This window comes from Pieris rapae, chromosome 9 (assembly GCF_905147795.1).
Source record: "Pieris rapae chromosome 9, ilPieRapa1.1, whole genome shotgun sequence".
NCBI lineage: Eukaryota > Metazoa > Arthropoda > Insecta > Lepidoptera > Pieridae > Pieris > Pieris rapae.
Genome location: NC_059517.1, coordinates 10,000,001 through 10,019,106, shown reverse-complemented (window position 1 = coordinate 10,019,106; position 19,106 = coordinate 10,000,001). Strand labels below are relative to the sequence as shown.

General features: G+C 33.7%; 2 protein-coding genes across 2 annotated transcripts in view; one reads left to right on the top strand and one right to left on the bottom strand.

Annotated features, from left to right (window-relative positions):
- Positions 1–624: 624 nt before the first annotated feature.
- Positions 625–8,336, bottom strand: LOC110999374 (transmembrane channel-like protein 7). Its single transcript, XM_022268387.2, has 5 exons — positions 8,139–8,336; positions 5,316–5,511; positions 4,835–4,942; positions 3,520–3,620; positions 625–2,725 (listed from the first exon to the last, which is right to left on the bottom strand). Exons 2-5 carry the CDS (start codon positions 5,494–5,496, stop codon positions 755–757), a joined length of 2,361 nt encoding a protein of 786 aa, XP_022124079.2. The 5' UTR covers positions 5,497–5,511; positions 8,139–8,336; the 3' UTR covers positions 625–754.
- Positions 8,337–9,017: 681 nt separating this feature from the next.
- Positions 9,018–19,106, top strand: part of LOC110999387 (ALK tyrosine kinase receptor) — a 30,230-nt gene continuing 20,141 nt past the window's right edge. The window contains exons 1-7 of the mRNA XM_045629562.1: positions 9,018–10,217; positions 14,789–14,877; positions 15,801–15,919; positions 16,391–16,595; positions 16,837–16,918; positions 17,315–17,381; positions 18,066–18,378. Coding sequence (XP_045485518.1) covers positions 9,629–10,217; positions 14,789–14,877; positions 15,801–15,919; positions 16,391–16,595; positions 16,837–16,918; positions 17,315–17,381; positions 18,066–18,378 — 1,464 coding nt within the window. The 5' untranslated portion in view covers positions 9,018–9,628. The remainder of the gene's footprint in view (positions 10,218–14,788; positions 14,878–15,800; positions 15,920–16,390; positions 16,596–16,836; positions 16,919–17,314; positions 17,382–18,065; positions 18,379–19,106) is intronic.

Below are 19,106 nucleotides of genomic sequence, written 5' to 3'. Positions count from 1 at the left end.
ATTAGTTATTAAGATTGGCAATAGGATAGACTAAAAAAGTTTACAAGATAATACAAAAATCACAATAGATAATTGGACATATTAAAAATGTATAACTAAAATTAATCTTAAAATTGTAAAAATCACTCAAAACATCATAAGAAACGCTGACTGGGGACTCAAGAATTATTTCCTTCAAGTTTGTGTTTAGACAATATACAGTGCTTTTGGTAAGACACAACACATAGGGTATAAGAGAATTTGGCACTTTCGCCCAAAAGCCAGATGGAGATGAAAATGCAGTACAAATTGAGCAGTTCCCAACTTTTGGGTAATTGGACATTACAAAGATCCTACAGTAATATTGTTTGGTTCCAATATAAAATCTGATCCATATAGACATATGTTGGAAATTAAAATTTTGCCAACAAACAACTAACAAAAAGTAAAAAAAACACAATCTAAAATAACTATCCTTAAACCTCACATATGTTTTACGTTATATTCTCATATTTATATATTTTACAAGATCAACCCACGAAAACAATTTTTGATATTTACAAAACGACCACAAAAAAATGAATTTGTTTACGTAAATTTCCGCTGTAAATTACTGTAAGCTGTTAAAATTTTTGTATATTCTTCCATCATAACTTGGTAGTATTTAAAATATCTTTCGATTTAGAGAGCTATTGAAATGTGTACTTTCATAATAGACATATAATATACAATAAACATCCACTGTTATTTATCATAAGGATAACTTGGAGAGAAATTATCTAGAACTATTCTGTTCGGAATCGTCATCCGCGAAGCTAGCTCTGTTCCTCTCGCAGCGTTTCTGATGCTGCCGAATAAACGCGCTCAGTCTATTCAACAAGAACTGCTTATCGTGCCCCTCCAGCACCAATTGATTCTTGAGAACCGTCACCATATGCCTATTAGCCGTCGCGACCGCCCAATAATAATATAGAAAGAACAACAGCACGGCAAACGCGGGAACGGCGAACGTGGAAGTCCCCAGCAAAAAGATAAACTCACGAAGAATATTTGGAAATGTGTCAAACGTTATGACAACATATTCCCATACTGTAGAATAACCTCTGAAAGGTCCACAGTTTATTGACGGCATGATCTCAGCGATAGCATAGGCCACTGGCGCTATCGATATCACAAAACCCAACAGCAGGAACGACATGAAGAGGGATTTCGATTTGGACGCTTTGTAAACTATCGGGGAGGGAGTACTGTTGACCAAACACGCGAATTTCTTCATATAGAATATCAGGAAGGAATAAATCAAACCGATGACAGGAAGAAACGGACAGAAATACGCCCCCATCCATATAATTGTCTGGACGTATACGATGTCGAGAACGTGCTTTGGGAGATAGAAGTGTTGAGTGCCGATCACTTTGAGGCAATTGTTATGCGAGTGACGAGCGATGAACGAACGCGGGAAGTTTATGAAGAATATCATCACAAATTGGACGGCGAAATCTGTCAAAATCAACTTGTACAACTGCTGTCCGAAATAAGTCTCCCAACATTCCAGCCGCCCTTCATCCGTGTACACCGAGCACAGGATCCTATTCGGGTCCATTATTTGTATGTAGATTTGGCTCAACAACACCGCGAACGATGATAATCTCAACAAAACTGTTCGAAGTAAAGATATGAAAATGACATGCGCGGGATTGTAGTTCTCGTAATGGATCAGATACTCGAACATTTCTGGGACAATTATGTTCAGGACGACAATGCATATGGACGGAAGGAATTCCAATACTATGTTCTGGAATCTTCCGAACGTATACCCCTCCCTCAACTCTAACGTCAACCTCTCGGCCGTCCGATTGACGTACTCGGCCCCGGACGCTTGTTCGTCTAGCAGATCCTTTGAATAATTAAACGCGTAATATATCAAAACCCCAGACGCAACTAAGATAACGAAAACTATTAAATTAACTAAAATACGTCGTAAATGCATCAAAATATGACTCTCTTTGCTCCTCAACTGCTTCTCCTCGTTGAACCTTTCCTTCTCCAAACACCCTTTGATTTCGTTATACAGCGCTTTGTGTTTAATTTTAGCGGACTTTTCGTTGTGGATACAGAAATCCCAACCCCCAAAAACCAGATTGCAGTACATGTAGAACTGGCCTTCACTCTCTATCAACCGTTCCTTGAACCCCTTCGCCCCAGTTTTCACTATCGCTATCAGAGAGAACAGAACCCAACAAATGGGGACCAGGATAAACGCCAATGGCATGTTGAAGAACATTTCTGTCTCCCATAGATTTTTAACGAAATACGAATAAATCTGATCGCTGTACACGCCATAGAACAAAATGGTGCGTTCCATCCATCCGGTCCCCTGTATTAAGTCTAAAATCACATTATTTCCAGTCAAATTCCGGTTGAAGTACGCCTCGGAACAACAAATTGTGGAATTCGGATACGTATCATTACATAACAGACTATTTTCGACTAGCAACACTTGAGGCAGGATTAAAAATACAATTACGAATAGTGATATGGCAATGTTGAGGAAAAACAACCATCGCAGGAAGAGGAAATATGAAACGACACCGACGCCAAATTTACCCTCGATTTCCCGTAACGCGGACTGCCATAACTCGAATTTCCCCACAATTTCCGTAAATCGATTACTGAATCGGTGCCACACTTTGCGTTGCCGCCATTGAAGCTGCTCGAAGCCTTGCAAACGAAGTTTTGTAGCGTTCTGAAATATTTATTTATTTATTAAAGTATACCACCACATGTACCTGTCGCAGCCAACTAGTTTGATTAGCCGTTCAATTAAAAGCCTAGCCGTTTAACTAACGGCCTGAAAGACGTTTAGCCAGTTGATTAAACAGCTAGGTAAATGACTTGGATCGATGACGTTTCATTGCTTGCCTAGACTGTTGACTGTTAATGTAAATTTATTTATCTTTAAACGTTTATACCGTTTAATATGACGTCGGCAAACTACAATTCTGATGGTGTTTTCCAAAGTTTCATGAAAAACAACAAGTACAATAAAAGAGTGTAGTGATGATAATAATGTGAATTTGACAGTGAAATTTTATTGAAAAATGTTTTTGTCACATGTTACATCTTTTTTAATTCTGCCAAATAATGACTCTAATATACGAACGTCGAAGCATTAGCCAGCCACTTGATTAAATGTCGTAACAAACGCTACGGCTAAAAGGCTAGTCTGTTAATTGAATGGCTGATTAAGCTAGTTGGCTGCGACATATCTATAGTATAAGTTACAATATAAATGTTACATGACAATTATGGTGAACATAAATGTTGTATATACAAATGTTAATACTTTTATTGCATTAAATACATTATTTCATATTATGTTGTATTACGTTGAAGTCCTAGACTCAATTCTAGTCAAAACTTAAGGTTTAAATCAGAAAATAAATTATTTATCAAGTAGAAATTTTACAAAACAGACACAATAGAAAAAAAAATCTAAACCAGATCGAATTTGTTCGTCAACTCAGTCAATAAAAGTACCTGCAGTCTTGCTTTGAGGTCTCTTTTCTGATGCATCGGGACAGGCATAGCCTTAATCTGCATAATTTCCTCCCAGGTCCTTTCCTCATTTGATAGATTTTCTGAAAAATTACATTAAGGTCAATGAAATAACAGAGTGGTGCGTGCGCATTGAAATTATAAATTAGTACTAATCATTCCTTAATTTAGTGTTAATTGAAGAGTTTGAGTATACGCTTAAGTATTGCCGTATAAAATAATTAAATGGGCTATTTTTATTCCATTTATGACGACTACTGGCCCAAATTGTTTTTCACTAGGAATCGATCGATCATTAATCACTCAACCACAGTGGTTTTTATTAAAATGTAGTTTTATAATATATTCCAATTATCATACTCTTAGTCAAATCAAATCAATCTTTATTCATGAAGGTAACACAATGTATACTTATGAACGTCAAAAAATAAATATACTTTGAATGCTTCTTTTTTTACTGCCAGTTCTTAAATCGTAAAAAAGGGCGTAGATCGAAAGAGAAAAACTGGCAATAAACTCTCCGCCACTCTTTTTAATCGCCATGTTTTTTATTTTACTCAACGTTTGTAAGGAGCTGCAACCATTACAGCATTCAATACGACATCTTAAGGAATAAAGAATAATAAAATAAATTAAAAACAAAGATTTGTCCTCTATCAGCACGAGGCATGGTGAAATAGGAGCACGCACTTACATACTCGTGAGAACAGCACGCAATTACATAGTAGAAACAACTAATATCACCGCATACACAAATTCAAGTCCGACCAGTCACCACAAGTAGCACCCGTTCACGAGTATGACGCATGGTCAGCCATCGGCTCACTTATACGACTGAACTTTTTTATGGCGTTATACTCATATATTTTTCATTATTTTTATTTATTTATTTGGAAACAAAACAGATACTTCATCTGTTTTGTTTCCAAATAAATAATTTTTATTTTTTATTTTTAATTTACAATAAAAATAAAGTAAAAAATAAAACATAAAATAAACACATTGGATGTATCCACAATAGGTTTCACTAATATAACTATATGATACAAACAAAACAAAACATGACAACGACACATATACATGGAAGAGTTAGGACATTAACAGTTGTTTTATTTTATTTTTTTAATAAAGCAGTAGAGGAGTGCGAAAAAGGGTCGATATTTTTGATAGAATCTAAAGAAGAACACATCCTATGAAGAGGCTCGCGGAGCCAAATTTAAAACAAAAAATTATATATGAGTATAACGCCGCAATTATCATAGTCATCCAAGAATTTGATACTAAAAATAAAACTTACCAGATAGATCGGGCAACATAGAGAGATGTATGTCTCTGCTTTGCGTCGTACGCGCATACGTCGACTGACGACGCTCATTTTGAGATCTAGTTCGCTTCGCTGTTGTAGCTGAAATAAGGTTTACGTTACTTGGCTTTTCAACGTTTAAAATTCTAAAATATTATCCAATAATGTACTTTTTAAAATATTATACAATAATTTAATTTATGTAAGTATTTAAATGTCTTAATTACATTCAGATTTAAAGTCCCCAACCATCGTTAACTGACACCATCAGCACTAAAAAAACAGTTATTAAATTTAATAATCCCACGTAAATACTAAATTTTTATAATTTTTTTCAAAGCCAACTAGATGTGATAATGATAGATTTAGAAGCTTATTTGTAAATACTTGCTGATCACACAGAATCAAGGTATTTATGTATTATCCTTACAAAGCTTATTAGTTTAAGACTTGACAAACCAACAACTCTACTTACTATTTCTAGCCTGTTTGGAAGGCAGCAACGTTGCCAATTTCGCAGCATCAGCTCTCTGGAGGTTGTCGAAGAGTTCTTGCTCTCCACCAGGGTACAACTCCTGGTAGAACTCCCCACCAGCCTCCTCCCATCCCTCGTGACGCTTGGATCGCGACTTATTCTTTGAGTTACCTCCAGACATTATTTATGTCATTTTCTGAAAATTTATCAGAAATTTACGCGCTCGTCAAAATATAGAAAAACTAGCGGACCCCACAGGCGTTGTCCTGCATGATATTTCAAGCGATTAGGGTATTAAACAAAGTATGAAAGTACTGCAGCGCTATCTGCCGGGCTGATTTGTGAATCTAAATCATCCAGGACTCCACCCAAACGCATACAAAAAAAATCATTCAAGCCGTTTAGGATTAGTTCAGTTCATACACGTACAGTAGAATTATGTTAACTATCCTATCTTTTAAGTAGGTACGTAAGTAGTAATCCAAACTACACACGGTGTGCATATTTGATTTAAATCGGTTAAGTAGTTTAGGCGTCCTTAGCGGACAGACGACGTAACACGTTATTTATATATAATAAAATTGTAAATAATAATCATAATTGTCCAAGTCAAACTGTGAACTGAAAGTCAATAATTTAATTTTATTTCTCCACTTACACTTAAAATATTTAAAGTGGACTCATATTTTTATAGAGTAAAAACAAGTGCCCTTAAAGAGTTTCAAAAGAGCAATATATACAGGCATTGATGCGTCAAATGTAGGTGACCTGGATTATAGACACTGTGCAGAAACCCTTGACGTGATCTAAAATAGCCAACAGAACCTATAAATGGCGCGAAAGTCGACATTTGATTTTTAATTAGCACCAGAAACTGAAGTTATTTTTTATTTCTATGTGCAAGTTTGCCGTTTTAAGAATGATTTATTAATTTTAAAGTGATAAATACGTTTTCTACACGTTTCATTTTATAAATATACTTTATTGAAACAATAAAAACATTTGTAACCTTGTTCGCGACAGCGACGTTTCGCACGTACTAAATATTTTATATGAACTGTCAATATAACGTAACCTGACATAGGCAATGTGCATTGTATATTGTACAACTTAAAAAAAGATCTAATTAACATACAAAGTTATTAGACGCAGGTACTTTTTTATAAACTGTTATAAGTATGATAGAACTCACTAAACGGAAATTATTGTAATTTCCGTTGATAAGATATCAGTAATAAGAAATAAATGATAATTTATTGCGTATGCTTGTTATGTGATATGTAAACAACATCAATGTACATTAATTATACATAGATTTTTTATTTTAAATATGGGGTAGTTAACTGTTAAGTGTATTATATGTATTGCTAGTTAACTAAGTAGAGCAAAGTTTTATATAATGTCTGACTTAATATTTATGCATTACATAACATATATGATTAAAAACATATTGTTTATGTTTCTACAACAAATACTTTAAGAAAACAATGCTACAATGAAGAAACAATAAAACAATACAAGTACACAATTACCCAACAAAATTCAAATAAATTATTTTCAATAAACTGATAATCACAATCAAATTGAACAATAAACACATGTTCTAATCTGATAATTGCAGTCATCTTATAACATAACAATAAACTACATTGATACAACTCTATTCATAAAAATCAGGACTTTCAAGTTATCTCAGTGTGTAATTTCAACTGCAATTTTAACACCTTTTAGTTGTAAAACCTATATAAACTTTTATAATTATTAACCTTGGTTCTGTGTATATTTTACATTCGCTTAAGTATTTTAAGAAACAAATTCTAAGACTTTGACCTTGTGTTGAATTGTAACAGCTGGGTCTACTTGAATATAAAAACCTTATGATTAGTTTTATTTATTGGCTTATGCCACTGAGTGCAAAAAAGGATGTATTGATTGCCTGGAGGGGGTCACATAGTTGTGGTCAAGTTAAGAACTTATATGTTTGCCATTATAAGTTATTATATTAAATAAATTAAATATTGAAGGCATGTAAAGCCCCCATGGATCGGGGCTTGACCTCACTTGACTCACTGTAAATTTAGATTATAAGTCTAGAGGAACCAAGTCTACAAGATGAACTTAACTTATTGAAAGATGATAATGAGTAATGATAAAGAGCTTAGCATAATAATTATATTATCTAGATAGATATTGAGATATAATACAACAACAAAAGGAAATTCTATTTAATCATAATCTTATCTTCTATATTAAAATAAATATATTAAATATGAAGTCATTTAGATTAAAGTGTGGTATTTGAGTAAGTATCAAGGAAAAGTTATTTTACAGATGTAACTAACTTTTCTATTACTTTATCATGGTAGTGGTACAAAAATTGCATGTATGAACTTAAAAATATATATTACATATTCACAAGTGATTTTCAAGAAACATATATGATGGTTAACTACACTTATCCAATAAACTGATGACCCTATTTGGATGAAAATATATTCACAAACATGATCTTAAACACAACAGCTTTTTATTTTAATTACATGCAAAAGCAGGTGACAAGCTAGGCTAGTTAAGCATAATTATTAGCTATTTATGCATAACTGCAAGATTTTCGAACATACGAGCTAGATATATACTAATTCATAAAATTTTACGTGTGATCCGAGAAATAGCCTTTTCATGTTGATATTAAAAATATTATATTATATTGTCCATTGGATATGTCATATTATATTATTTATGCCTTTCCTCATTAAATATTAACTTATTTATTTTCTCTGTGTTAAGATTTATATTAGTCATAAACAAACGAGATTTACTCACCTCTCACTATGTATAATCAATCTGATTCTGTGCAGAAATGTTATTACACTAAACAGTCCACATTACTAATGCTATACATTGTAATTATTTAATGGTCATTTGTTACCATTTCCGTTAATTATTTATTTGTATTGACGATACAGCTAACAGTATGCGAAGTCGAAACCATAATAATCCACAAGGAGTGCCGAGTGGTGCTGTACGTTCAGTAATTTTCACTTTGACAGTGTCAAGATTGACAGCTGCCATTTATAATATATATAATTATTATCAATAATAATTTAAAAAAAAAAGATTATTTATATCATGTTAACAGTAATATTATTGCATGACTAATTTAAATGTTCTTTGTAAAAATTTTGATTTGATGTAATAAATACAACTAGTATAAAAGATGTAGTTTCTGAACGTTTAATCTTAATTGAAGAAAAACTATCCATCCAATGCCATTTCCAATTAAAAATATTATTCTCGTTATTTTCTTTTGTCGTCTGGAGATTACTGACTACCTTTATGTTAGGGGTCATTAGTCATTATGAGTATAATCACTTACTCTATAATAATTACTACAATTTACAATATCGTACGAAATACATTGAATGATTTGAATATGCCTCAAATATAGCTTGTAAATGTTTTAAACATTTTAAAGCATTTAATAATATGATGTAAAAGTATGTAATGAACTTTAGTAAAGATCGAAAAATTGTATTAGGATCTCCTCCTTCATTGAATTTCCGCTTAAGATACCTACTGATGCCCGACCCTGGCGCAAATAAATCTGTAAGGAAAATGCCAAGGATTCCAATGAAATTTCCGCTTTCAATTCTCATTGGCAATACTACGGCAATATTAATTCCACCAATCGCCAGATTACGGAACTGAAGAGTGCCCTATAGGATGTGTTTGACGTTAGCAGCAGCAGTTTGCTGGCCAATTCCGTCCTGGCAGCACGACGCACCGTTGATCTGCGCGAAAAGCCCGGGAATTCGCTCAGCACGGGTTGACACCTGCGCAGCATCCCTCGCACCCGAAGATCGCATCTAAAGTAATGATTATTTCGGTCCACGGCCATAGTTCTGCGTATTCCCGTGGCGCTGTTACGAATACGGATTTATATATTTTACAAATCAGTTAAAACGCAATTTTACATCGCTGAAATTATTGAAATTAACATTATTTACAACGGACTATCTTTTGTGTTCATTGTTTTAAAAATATTAAGGGGTCGTCGTGTCCTGTGTCGCGATGTCGTCCATTTAAGAGATACCAGGGCCATGTCCGAGAGGATTGTGCTAATTTAGTTAGTATAGTAGATACTTTGTTTTGTTAAAATGTGCGCGTTTATATTATTATATCGATGTTGTTTGGACTGGCGGCTATCCATTTACGCGAGGAACGGAGACACTTAAACCTGAAAGACAATAATTTGCTGAAAATGCAATTTGTGACCACCTAAACAGAATCCTACGTCCCAATAACTCTCCCTAATGGATATTGTAAGATTATTAATATTTGTCGCCATCTATGCGGCTGCGAGTGCTGAAGATGACGTCGAGAAGGATAAAAAAGCCGTGGAGGCGAAAAAAGGGCATTCGAGGTCCGCCCTGCCCGAACCAGTGCGGGGTTCATTCCAAAAGCTGTCGAATCTCATGAACAGAAGCGAGGAGTTCAAGAATCGCAGACGCGGTAAGCAGCACCTGAATAAACTATTGCTTCTCGGTCACAGAAATGACCAGGAGAATATGATGAATGACAATGAAGGTTCTATCTCGAACCAAAAACTACATATGGATAACGAGACGAACTCTTTGACGAAGATAAAGACCCTACGACCGTCTGGACCCACCTATGAGGCGACTTACAAGAGCAGCGTACCACAGATTACGGGAGTGTTCTGTAACTTCGAAAAAACTAACGGATCGGTGGATATGTGTATGTGGCAGTGGAATCAGACGATATCAAGCCATGGGCTGGGGTTCAGAGTCGTGACCTCAGCTGATGTGGAGTATATGAACGCGACCACGCAAGGTCTGAAATTTTCCGCGCCCGCCATGGACGCAGATTTTAATAAAGACGGTGAGTTCCTTTTGTTTGAAACGTAATATTGTTGGAGAAATTGTAATGCAAAATATTTGTTATCAATTAAGCGATGTTCTTTATTTTATTATCACGTTACTGTCGACCGCATACGAGGAATTTTAATTAAGTTTCAAATTTTTGAAAATCGAAGTGTTCTTAAAACTAATGTATGCTATTCAATCTTTAACTATGGGGCTCTAAGCGTTTTATTGAGGAGTTTAAGTTAGTTTTTTGTAAGGAATTATATGTAATTTCTAGTGAGATGTTAACAGATAGTTAAGAGCAGTTTTCAATCGATAGTTAAAGTATCGTTTGTGCGGAGACTCAAAAGGAAATCTGTTGCGCACTTAATGTCAAGGGTCATATGTAGCCATTGTGAAAGTGATATTTCATAATATTTTCATACAAAAGCATTATTCTCTTAAGCGATATACGTTTTTGTGAATTTTCTTTAAAGTGGAAGCAAAAATCTATCTATTAAAATTTACGCAAAACATTAAAGCTATTTTATTCTTAATTGATATGATTATACATAAATATTATGTAGTCTGAAAGTAATATCTTTATATATCTTATTTAAATATAAGTATGTAATTTACTTCGCGACATTTGACAGCTGGAACCCTTAGATTCTACATAAATTACCGTATGTCAAAATCGTTTGATATGAGTAGTACTTAAGGCTTTATCGATTTAACGTTACATAAACATATAGGTACTAAGATTAGTTGACATTGTCTACAAGTGTTAATTGGTCATTTAGAAAACAAATGCTAACCTAAAACGCACGTTGTTAGGTCCTCGATTTTTGTTAAAGAAATATGCAACAGATTATAGAATATAGAGCAAACTGGAAACTTGAACAAAATTGCCGCTCAAATTGAATCATTACGATATCATTTGATTTCCGGTGACTGGGGGCCAAGTGTTCGGATGCTCTCATAAACAACACTTAAGACGATTTAAAACGTACTTTTAACGGCGCAGTCATATCCTACGAGCTAATTCTTCTTTAATAAGACTTAATCTCGTGATTTCATGAAAATAAACAAATCTTGTTTGAGTTTTATAACGGCCATTTTCGTATGAAATTTTGTATCTGTAGTAGATACATTTCTGAATATGTTATATAATCATTTGGCAATCTAATAGGCAAGTAGGTGCCTCCTTTGTCTGACACACGCTGTCGTCTTTTTGTCTAAGGCGAGCCGGTTTCCTCGCGATGTTTTTAGCGAATGTTAAATATGCACTTAAAAAAGAATGTCCACTAGTGTCCAGCTAACAACCTGAGGGATAAGAGTCGCAGATTGGAAAGAGTCGATATTATTACATACTAACTTAATGTATAATTTTGAATAGAGGACAAATAAGTACACATACATTCTTGTTTATGTGTTTGATACTTAAAGGGGCAGCCTTAAGAGGGGGTAGCGAACAGGGCAATCGCCTCTTGCCCCTGCAAGAGGCCCCTGCCTCACGCAACAACACAAGCAAATTTAATAAATATATATTTTATCAACTTTTGAATTTGATCCTTAACTACTAATTGAGTTTATAACATAATGGTAAATTAAAATAAAGGTATTTAACATACACTCAAAACATAATTAAAAAATGATTTATCTAGTGATATGACAAATACCTAACCCAAACAAACAGACCTGATTTCGCATCGTATTTTCACGAAAGACAAAGGGCTTCGCAAAGAACTGTCGCTCCCAGCCTCGCAGTGGGTTAGGCCACCTCTGAATTCTGATCCCTTGAATTACCTTACCTTACCTTTAACCTATGATAGTATGCACATACGTTATACAAATCAACATCTTTTTATGCTATTTAAATACTACTGTCAGCGTTACAGGGAAATGTCTTGGATTTACAGGAGGAAAAGGACCCTGGATCTTCAACAAGAGCGACCAAAATACAGACTTTTATAATAAAACCTATAATTGGTTACCACAGTTAATGATTAATAGAAGAACTGGTCTTAAATTATGGGGTTAAAAAAAATATAAAATTGTATAGTTTACATTAATGTAGGTACATGATTTACTTCAAAACTATTAATTATACTGTCTATGTCTTATTTTTAAATTTTGACATACGTTTTAACGTCTTTTGTAAGCGTTTCGTAGTCCGAAATATACATTATATGTACATGCTATAACAAAACAAAACTATTACAACTTAAGTAGATTTGTCTCTTTTCATCACATCAGAATTTGACAGAATGAGATGAACTTATGTTAAAACAGATTAATGATTTTATAAAAACGAGAGGGTTTATGTATAATTTTTTTTTTTTGAGACAAAGTATGACTTTATTTCTGTATGTGAATGGCAGCAAGAGTATGAAAAAGGACATAAAGACTTACATTCAACTGGCATCTAAAATTAGACGCTTAGAGCGAGGGCTATGTACTGTAGTTTAGACTTAATCCTAGTATTGAGTATCGGTGTTGTAAAAGGTCTCTCATCAACGGATCGTGAATTTGTGGGGCTCTGGATTATTACAGGGATGTCCATCGTAATATTATATACACACGCAAAAAAATAGACCCACCGAAACCAAACGCAGGGAAATCCCCGTTCCGTTTGATAGACGCTAATCGCAGATGAGTTGACAGATTTCAGAGAGTTATACCATATGATCGATTTTTAAATTGTAGATATTGTAATTCTTAATATCGCCTATTGTTTTCAATGAGTACTGAGGGAACCATATATAAGGTCACCTATAATTTTGTAACAGGCAGTGGCGGATTTAATTTTTTGAAGTGAAACTTCTTTAGAATCGTTGTGATTTCAAACCGGATGCAACGAAAAAGCGACAGTAAAAAGAGACAGAAACATTAATTCATATGATTTAACGTGAGAGAAAATGAGATAGATAAACTTCTTTCGAATCGTCGTGATTTCAAACCGGATGCAGCGGTAAAGAGAGACAGAAACATCAATTCATCATATGATTTAACGTGGGAGAAAATGAGATAGCAGGCATTATACAGCCTCTCTTTACTGCCGCTTTTTCATTTGATCGAATTTCAAACTTTCGATGTTTTAGTTTTTCCCAAATTAAAAATTTATATTAAACTTATAAATTAAAATTTATCATTAAAATATACTGTTTTAAAAGAACACACACATTTAGATAATGGAAAATGATTAATTTATATATGATTAATAATAAAAAAAATGTTTTTGAAGGTTTCACTTCTACCATGTGTGAATTGCACATATGTTTTTTTAAGGTTGTTAAGCTTTTGCTAGGCTTGCCTCTACAAATGTCTTGTATTGAAAAATTTCGTTAAAGCACGTGAAATAATTGATTTTGGTTTGATTTTTGAGCACATAATTATGTACACAAACCATCCTGTTCACAACCTAACGCTGCTATAACTGACCTATATCGGTTGATAGGGGAAAGAGGTAAGAGCTAAATACATTTACTGCAATTTCGCTCTTTTCATTTGGTGTGGGATGAGGGCGCAAAGGTTACTGCTTGGGAATAAGCGAAATAGCTATTTTACTCTAAAATATAGAAGTTTGCTACAACAAATATACAGTGACAAGTGAGAGAAGAAGGTCACCGGCAAAATTAGTTGAGAGTTGTATCTGAAAACAATCAGAAAACTCGGGCAAAATTGTTTTTGATTTCTATAAGATAGCAAAATAAATCCGTTGCCAAATATGCTGCCCTAAAATCTGCCGTCTTCAGCACCAGCCTACTCAGCCTGCCGGTAAACCCACCACTGGTCAAACGTCTATGTATGAGACAATATACAGTTGTATGTACGTACTATGGGAAAGACGTGGGTGAATACTGCATTTTAACTTATGAAAGTCGCAGTCTCGCCTTTGAATCTTGCCCTTAGTGAAAGTTAAAATAACTCTATTTATATAGGTAAAAGAAGTTAAATTAATTCTAAATTTATATTTACTACCAGTTCGCAAGTCAAGGGCGTTGAGCGGAGAAAAAGAACTGGCAAGAAACTTTCCGCCACTCTTTTTAATCGCTAAGTTTTGAGTCATACACCCAATCTGTTTGAACTGAAGCATGTAGTGGATAAATGTAGTATCATTAACTAACATTTACTTTTTTAGTTAATATTTTAAATCATAACCCGTAATAATGCGACCTAATTGTTTTTCAATATTCCAGATTAGTCCTGTCTTCAGAATGTAAGCTAATAAATCAATCATGTCTATTGAAACCAATTAATAATAAAGCATTTACAATTTTCTTAACAAACATACTAAAAATAATACTAAAAAATTTATAAACAGAAAATTAAAACTCTGTATTACGATAATTATTCGTTGAGTGAGGAAAACACCAGCTCTGGGGTCGCCGATGCTATCTACCAATCGCCAACTTAAATCTTTAATTAGCATCTGTGCACTTTAATCCCATGGCCCAAGAGTCAGTACTCCAAAGAAAACAACATCAAGGTTTCTTATATTTGAGCCGTATTTTATAAATTAAAACGTCTATTATAATAAATGGTAATATTATTTAATAATATATAATATAAAATTATAATAATATTTTATTCATTTATTTACAGGGCATTTCCTATATTTACCAGTAGACCCCACTATGGAGAATATGGTTATCAAATCACCTCCATTTCGTGGTCTCCGAGAGTTTTGCAAGGTAATTTATTGTTATTTCATTTATTATAATTCACCGCATCACATATGCTATATCTACAGTATATGTTACAAGCTAGGTATATTTCTTAAAATACATGACTATTATGGTAAACACAAAAGTTTTTTTTTTAATAATTAAATTCATAATCCTGACTTTGGGATAGGCTGAAGTAAGAGATATATCAATATATCGGTAATATCACCTAATATGCTTCCTTATTTACATATCAAACGATTACGTTAGAGATTAAGGATTTATAATCTTTATGTATTAAGATGACCAACTATACTCTTGTCAAATTCTGTACTCTGAATGTATTCATTTTTATAATTTTATACTCATTTGTATTTCTAAAAGTTCTAATAATTTCCTTATGTTGTCCATGCACTAATGCTGCTGTTGAAAGGGAATTTTCACTAGGGAATGATTATTGGAACAGTGAGAAGACGCAACTTTCAGTAAAAACATTATCTGCCGTCTTACAAACTGAAAGTTGTTCGGATGTGGGCTGTATTATTAAGTGAACATCGTCATTTAGCAAAAAATACACTTCAAGAAAAATATGTTTTTAAATTAAAATAAAGTTTTTATTACTTTTTCTTTTCTATTCACCTATACTTGCAAAATGTACTTGACGTTTTGAACAAAAAATAGTTGGTCACCATATGTGTATGTAACATAAGTTACAAAAGTATTATCTATTGCTATACATAAAATACATTTTAAAAGGTTTAATGAACAAATTTCAAGTTGATGAAGTCATACGTATAGTTTCTACGTATCTTTAACACATAGGATTATATTATAATTGTTCATAATCATATTGTTATCCCTGAAAAAGTACATATGTTGCATCATTTGTTTATAAATTTATAAGGAAACGAAACTTTTATGTTTAGTGTAAATAAGGTCTGTTTTGACAGTTTGAAGTGAAAATGCATCAGAGCAAGATGCAGAATGCGAGCATTCGACTTGTGTCAGAGTCAACGATGTCTGAAGTACAATGGATACTTCAGGAATTTGCTGGGAACAATGTTGAAATGTGAGTTCCAATTTCATTTATTTTCTTTAAGGATTTAAAATACTACAGAAGAACAGAGTGTCTTCCCCTTAATTGAGACTGAAAGTAATTATTTGACACTTCTTTACGTTATCATTAATAAATTAGGTTAGACTTATTTATTAGGTGAATCGTAATGTATTTGTGTAGAGAAAATTTATTTAAAAAATATCAAAATTTTCTTACATATCAATTGCAAGAGATAGAGATAGAGAAAAGTTACACTCTTTACTTGATGGGCCCTGAATCGAATTCAATACCACATAGTGGTGGTGCTTGGGAAAATTGCGTATTTAAATTATCTATTTAAATTAGAACCTAAATCAGTAACAGATTAAGATAATTTGCATTCACGTTTAAGAGGTTAAAATATTAAAAATGTAATCTCCACATTAAAATATATATTTCATTAAAGAGCGTATCAATCATGTGTTGCCGTCTCATTATTTTCAGGTGGCAACCAATGCGATTTATGATTGGAAAAGTACAGCAAGAAGTTCGTATTATAATCGAGATAACCCGGCCGAGTTATGTGAGCGTGTCTCATGTACTGCCACACATTGCCATAGACAACATTCGTATGGTGGAGTGCTTGCCTGAACCCCCTGTATACAACGGGGAGTGCCAGTTTAGACAGCTTAAATGCAAGATTATGAAGGTACAAACTACATCATAGAGCCAGAGAACTTAATTATTTACAATATGTAAATAACTATAACATTTTTGTATGAACAAAATCCACTGCTTTTTAAATTAGGCTTGTAGATGTGAAACTAGGGCTTTTAACTTATTTTTGGGTAAAAGTATAATAATATATACATAGAAATTAGTTTTGATGGTTTGTTTTGAACATTCGGGTTTCATTAAGCAAATTTTCTGACATGTTTTTGCTTTTACAGAAGGATTCATGTATCAAGCTGCAGCAAATTTGTGATCTGGTGAAAGACTGCGATGATGGCCAGGATGAACATCAGAACTGTGGTAAGTTATTCAATTATAATTGGACTTTTTGACAGCGATACCGATTCTGACGTATGCAAGTTCGATGTTCTCTGTCGTCGCGCAATCTTCTTTCAACCTTGTCATTATTGCATCCTGCTATAATAGTTGATTATCTCATAGAGAATTTACAAATTAATGTATCATAATAATTCGTACATAATGTCGCTAACATAATTTTTATGTGAATATATATTTTTCATTAAGTGTTTTATAATATAATATCACTATGATATAGATAGAGGAATTGGGAATCGGACAGGGAATTGCTTTTTTTTAATTTACTATGTCTGTCCTTCTGTGTTACCAACCACGATCAGTTTCACCAGGTTATTTCACTCATTTAAGCAAATCTGTAATATCCCTTTATTGTTCCAGTCAAAATGCCATATGGCTCCTACTGCAACTTTGAGCATGACACCTGTGGATTTGAGAATGTGCCTCAGTAAGTATAATATATATACTTACTTTTCTTATAATTATAAAAAGCAAATTTTTCAAGGCAAGTTATTTCGCTGAGATTCAAACCCAGGATCACAAAGGTTCAAACAATGATTATAAACTATTGTATCCATAGATAATTGTCTTTAATGAACGAATGTGATTTTTCGAAAAGCCTACGTCCCAAAATCGGTTTGTAAATTACATATTGGTAATTCACTCTAACTGATGTAAAAATTATTAACATTCTACAAATAGTATAGAAGTATGTGCCCTTAGAAAAGAAGGTACCATTTTTTATAAGGCCGTCATCGCACTTGCTGGCTTTCCAGCAGTGTAAGTATCCATGGGCAGTGAGTCCGTTGCCCATTTGGCTCCTGTAAAATTAACAAAAAATCTTAAGCGCCATAGATAAAAAAAACATCAGTGGCGCGGCCTTTTTAGGTCTGTCAGGTTTCTGTATTTGTTTCATGATCATTTATCAATCTAAAAAGCAATTAATCATCAGCCTATGCCGGACACACGCCGTCGACTTTTTGGTCAAAAGCAAGCCGGTGATTTCGCAATGTTTTTGTAAAACGCTGAAGTCACTAGGCCAAATCTGCTGTGCCACATCCATAGATATCCAATAATAAATTACTCTTAAACAGCCAGTGATCCACCGCCCTAAGTTACAACCTTTTTACAGACCTATCCTAAAATGGTCGCGACACAGCGGTCCAACGCCCACAGACAAAACGGGACCCAATTACGACCACACCTGTGGTCCACCACAAATGCTATACACCACTACCAGCCCCATCATCCCCTTATCCCCGGCACATAGAAACTACACAATTTCGTCGTGTCTCGGGTATTACTTCTTCGTCAATATGAACGTGACGGGCCCGAATAAGGAGAGAGCAGATTTTGCGTCAACGGCTGTTATGCGGACCGTTATTTTCAATCCGCCCCCCAAAGTTCACGGGAATATTACTTCGAAGTACTACAACTGTTGTACGGTAAGTTTATTTACGTTATATATAAGTAATTTACGTACCTAGTATCGATATTAATTCAGTCAGTACCCATCCTCAACTTCTATGCAGAAAGTTTATAGATTTCAATAAGCCATCGTCCGAACGTTATAATTTATCCACAATCTCACATTATTTTCAATCAGACTGTGACAGTCGATCGATCTCCTATCTGCATCCCAATAACCAAACCCTACGAAGATAATCCATTTTTGGCGACGTATGCAATCTCGGCCCTCTTTGTCGTTTTACACTCATATTTGATAATAATCAATGTAAACCAAATAAAGTAAATAAAACCGTACAAATAATATTAAAATACATATGTTAAAACATATCAAATAGCTTTTTAATAAATTTTAAAACTGGTGTAAGTTTAAATCTTAAGATAGGATATTAGCACATTTTCATACAAAGTTCTATCCACAGACACCGATTCCACCTACCATGGATAGTAGATGGAGATGGCTTTTACAATCCGTGGATTGGTTATTGCCACGCTTTTAATGGGCAAAAATGGATAGAGATAGGTTATTGGGTTTTGACGTTAGATCTCGATCTTCATCTTAAAATTCATATCCTTAAAAGCTCCTCGTATTACCTAGCTTTTGCAATTATCAATTGTCATAGCACCAGTTAATGAATATTAAATTATGTCATAATAATAATGTTGAATACATTAGTCCCTTCTCGTTTGTCGTTATTTAACAAAA

Bases quoted from the DNA above. Each gene is read 5' to 3' on its own strand.
- LOC110999374 (XM_022268387.2), bottom strand. From the start codon at position 5,496: ATGTCTGGAGGTAACTCAAAGAATAAGTCGCGATCCAAGCGTCACGAG. The intron at 4,943-5,315 runs GTAAGTAGAGTT...ACCTTATTTCAG, and splicing joins TTCCAAACAGGCTAGAAATA to CTACAACAGCGAAGCGAACT. The intron at 2,726-3,519 runs GTACTTTTATTG...TAAATATTTCAG, and splicing joins ACCTCAAAGCAAGACTGCAG to AACGCTACAAAACTTCGTTT.